Here is a 3,192-nt window from a genome sequence, read left to right on the forward strand (position 1 = left end):
AAAAAAAAAAAAAAAAAGAAAAAAAAGAAAGAAGAAAGAAAGAAAAAGAGAGAGAGAGAAAGAAAAAGAAAGAAAGAAAGCTCACCCAGATGAAACTCCTTTTTATGAAATATTCTCAGAGAATCTAGAAGATAATGTCTCAGAGATTTAAAAATTCCTAGCATTACAGGCTGAAGAAATCATGATGTGGTGATAAACCTTAGTGACAGCTGTGCAAGAAAAATTAAATGAAATAAAAACCAAAATGGAGGAAGACATGTATCTAGAATATAAAAAGAACTCTTTCACATCAATAATAAAAAATCAATCCAATTAAAATTTGGGCAAGAAAAAAGCAGAAGCCATAGAGCAATTATTCCATGGCATTCCTGTTTACAATTCAGCATTTCTTAAGGGGGGAAGCCATGTTTGATACAGAACTCTTAGAAATCAAAAAGATCCAAATGAAAGAATAAGCAGGAAAAAATAAGTGGGAAACAGCTACTTGAAACAGATCTAAATCTTGACACATCCGATATCCAGTTCTTGGGAGGATGCTGGAAACAATGTGGAGTTAATTGAGTCTTTGTTCCAGGAAATGGATGACCTGGAGCTGGGGGATCAGGAGATGATCCAGACTCCAATCCTGCTGACCCAGAAAGTGACTCCACTGACCAGAGGACTGTCCCCATCTGCAGGGAGTCTCAGCTCCCACAGCATCATGGCTATGCTCGGAGGGTTTTGATTTTCCTTTCCTTTTCTCCAAGAAGAAATAACTTTCAGGAGAATATTCTTCTGTTAGATTTAATCATTCAACTTAATAAACTTACCTTAAAATTTTTAAAAAGTCAATTGTATTCCTATATATCAATAACAATTAGAAATGGAAATTTAGTAAAGAATTATTTACAATAGAATCTCAATATACTAAGTACATAGGAATACATCAGACAAAAATATGAAAGACCTATACAGTGAAAACTAAAAAAAAATGCTGAGGGAAATGAAGACCTAAATAAATGGAGAGTTATATTTTGTTCATAGATTTTGAAGATTTAATATTATAAGATGTCAGTTCTCAAATTGACCTATATAGATACAATGCCATCCCCGACAATATCTCAACAGGTGTTTTTGTAAAATTTGACAAGGTGATTCTGAAATTCCCATGGACATGCAAAGGACCTAGAATAGAGAAAATCGTTTTGAAAAAGAACAAAGTTAGAAGCCTCATACTGTCTGATTACCTGACTTACTATAAAGCTGCAATAATCAAGACAATGTGGTATTGGCATCCAGATAGACCACAACTGATTTTTACAAAGCTGCCAAGGCAATTCAGTATAGAAAGGATAGTCTTTCCGATAAATGATGCAGGGGGAGTTTGGATATTCACACGCAAAAACATGAATTCAGACACTACCGTAGACAAAAAAATAACTCAAAATGTATCTAAATATAAGAGCTAAAACTATAAAACTATTATAAGAAAACATTAGAGAAAGTCTTTGTGACATTGAATTAGGCAAAGATTTTTAGATGCAATACAAAAAGCACAATTGGGCTGGGTGCAGTGGCTCATGCCTGTAATCCAGCGCTTTGGGAGGCCGAGGCAGGTGAATCACCTGAGGTCGGGAGTGCGAGACCAGCCTGGCCAACATGGCGAAACCCCGTCCCTACTAAAAATACAAAAATTAGCTGGGCATGATGGCAGGCACCTGTAATCCCAGCTACCTACCCTGGAGGCTAAGGCAGGAGAATCACTTGAACCCAGGAGGTGGAGGTTGCAGTGAGCCAAGATCATGTCACTGCACTCTAGCCTAGACAACAGAGTGAGATTCTGTCTTAAAAAAAAAAAAAGAAGAAGAAAGAAAGAAAGAAAAAGAAATTCTCAGAGAATGGAAAGATTTTAAATGATCATGGTGTTAACTGGAAAGGTTAATGTTACGGGCCAAATCTGATAGAAGCAACTTTGGAAATAGTATCCTGCCATTAGGTCTTGAATGCACAGGTATCCATGCTTGTAATTCAACAGCGTTTTCCCCAAAAGGTTTGCCTCTTGATTTTTTTGTTTTCCCCAGAATGTTCAGTGTTATGGTAAAGATTTATTTTTTTAGAAACCACACACATATAAAACAGCTTTTGACTCCTGTTTATAAAGACATATTTGTGTATATTATATATTTGTGTACATTATATTTATATATACACATATATATACTTTACATTATATATATACATATATATACTTTATATTATATATACACATATATATGTATATATGCTTTATATTATATATGTACATATACATATATATATGTACATATATAATATAAAGTGGCCATGTAGCCTCTCCACACATATACATATGCTCTGGTTAACTGGAGAGTTTTGGAACTTAAGTATTAAATTACTATTTTTTTTTTAATAGAAAAAGACATAGTAACGTGTTAAAAATTGGGGTAAGGTATTGGGCTTAGCACAAAATTAGCTCATTTGACCAAACATTTTTTCAAGGATTGAACAATCTCAGTCAATAAATGCAAGGCCATAACTATAAGCAAACAGCAACCCTCTGCCACACACATACACGCCTTTTACTAAATGTGATATGTGTCATGAAAATAAAGTTAGATTATCTGATGAGGAGAGTTGATGGTGAAGACTGGGAGTTGCTTAAAAATGTTAGCTCATTATGAAAATCATAGCATAAATGTACGTCATATTTTAAAACTTATTAATGACCTTCCTTCACCAAGGATGTCCCCCCGCCACCACGCCATCAAGCCTTATTTCATTGGTTAGGTTTACTCATGTCGCCTTGTGTGCTTATGGAATGTAATCCTCCCCGGGTAATCTTTCCAGTTTATTGCTAGCATAAATCCACAGCCTAAAGTCTTAGCATGCATTTATACTGGTTATAGATCGTCCGTACTACAAAAATGCCCTAAAGCTGACAACACAACTCTCCAAATAGAAAGAAAGCAGTGTAACGATATTAATCATGCACATTACATGCCTCTGTGTGCCAGGCACTGTGGTTAATATTTCAAATATCTTAACCCCCCATAAATCTTTTTTTCCCCATTTATTTATTTATTTTATTGCATTTTAGGTTTTGGGGTACATGTGAAGAACATGCAAGATTGTTGCATAGATACACACGTGGCAGTGTGATTTGCTGCCTTCCTCCCCATTACCTACATCTGGCAT

At 35.1% G+C, this 3,192-nt stretch overlaps 1 protein-coding gene across 1 annotated transcript in view; it reads left to right on the forward strand.

Moving 5' to 3' along the window:
- Positions 1-740, forward strand: part of NRG4 (neuregulin 4) — a 60,308-nt gene extending 59,568 nt beyond the window's left edge. The window contains exon 6 of the mRNA XM_037734804.1: positions 575-740. Coding sequence (XP_037590732.1) covers positions 575-585 — 11 coding nt within the window. The 3' untranslated portion in view covers positions 586-740. The remainder of the gene's footprint in view (positions 1-574) is intronic.
- The last annotated feature ends 2,452 nt before the right edge of the window (positions 741-3,192 follow it).

The sequence above is a fragment of the Cebus imitator genome, unplaced genomic scaffold, assembly GCF_001604975.1.
Source record: "Cebus imitator isolate Cc_AM_T3 unplaced genomic scaffold, Cebus_imitator-1.0 Scaffold664, whole genome shotgun sequence".
Classification (NCBI taxonomy): domain Eukaryota; kingdom Metazoa; phylum Chordata; class Mammalia; order Primates; family Cebidae; genus Cebus; species Cebus imitator.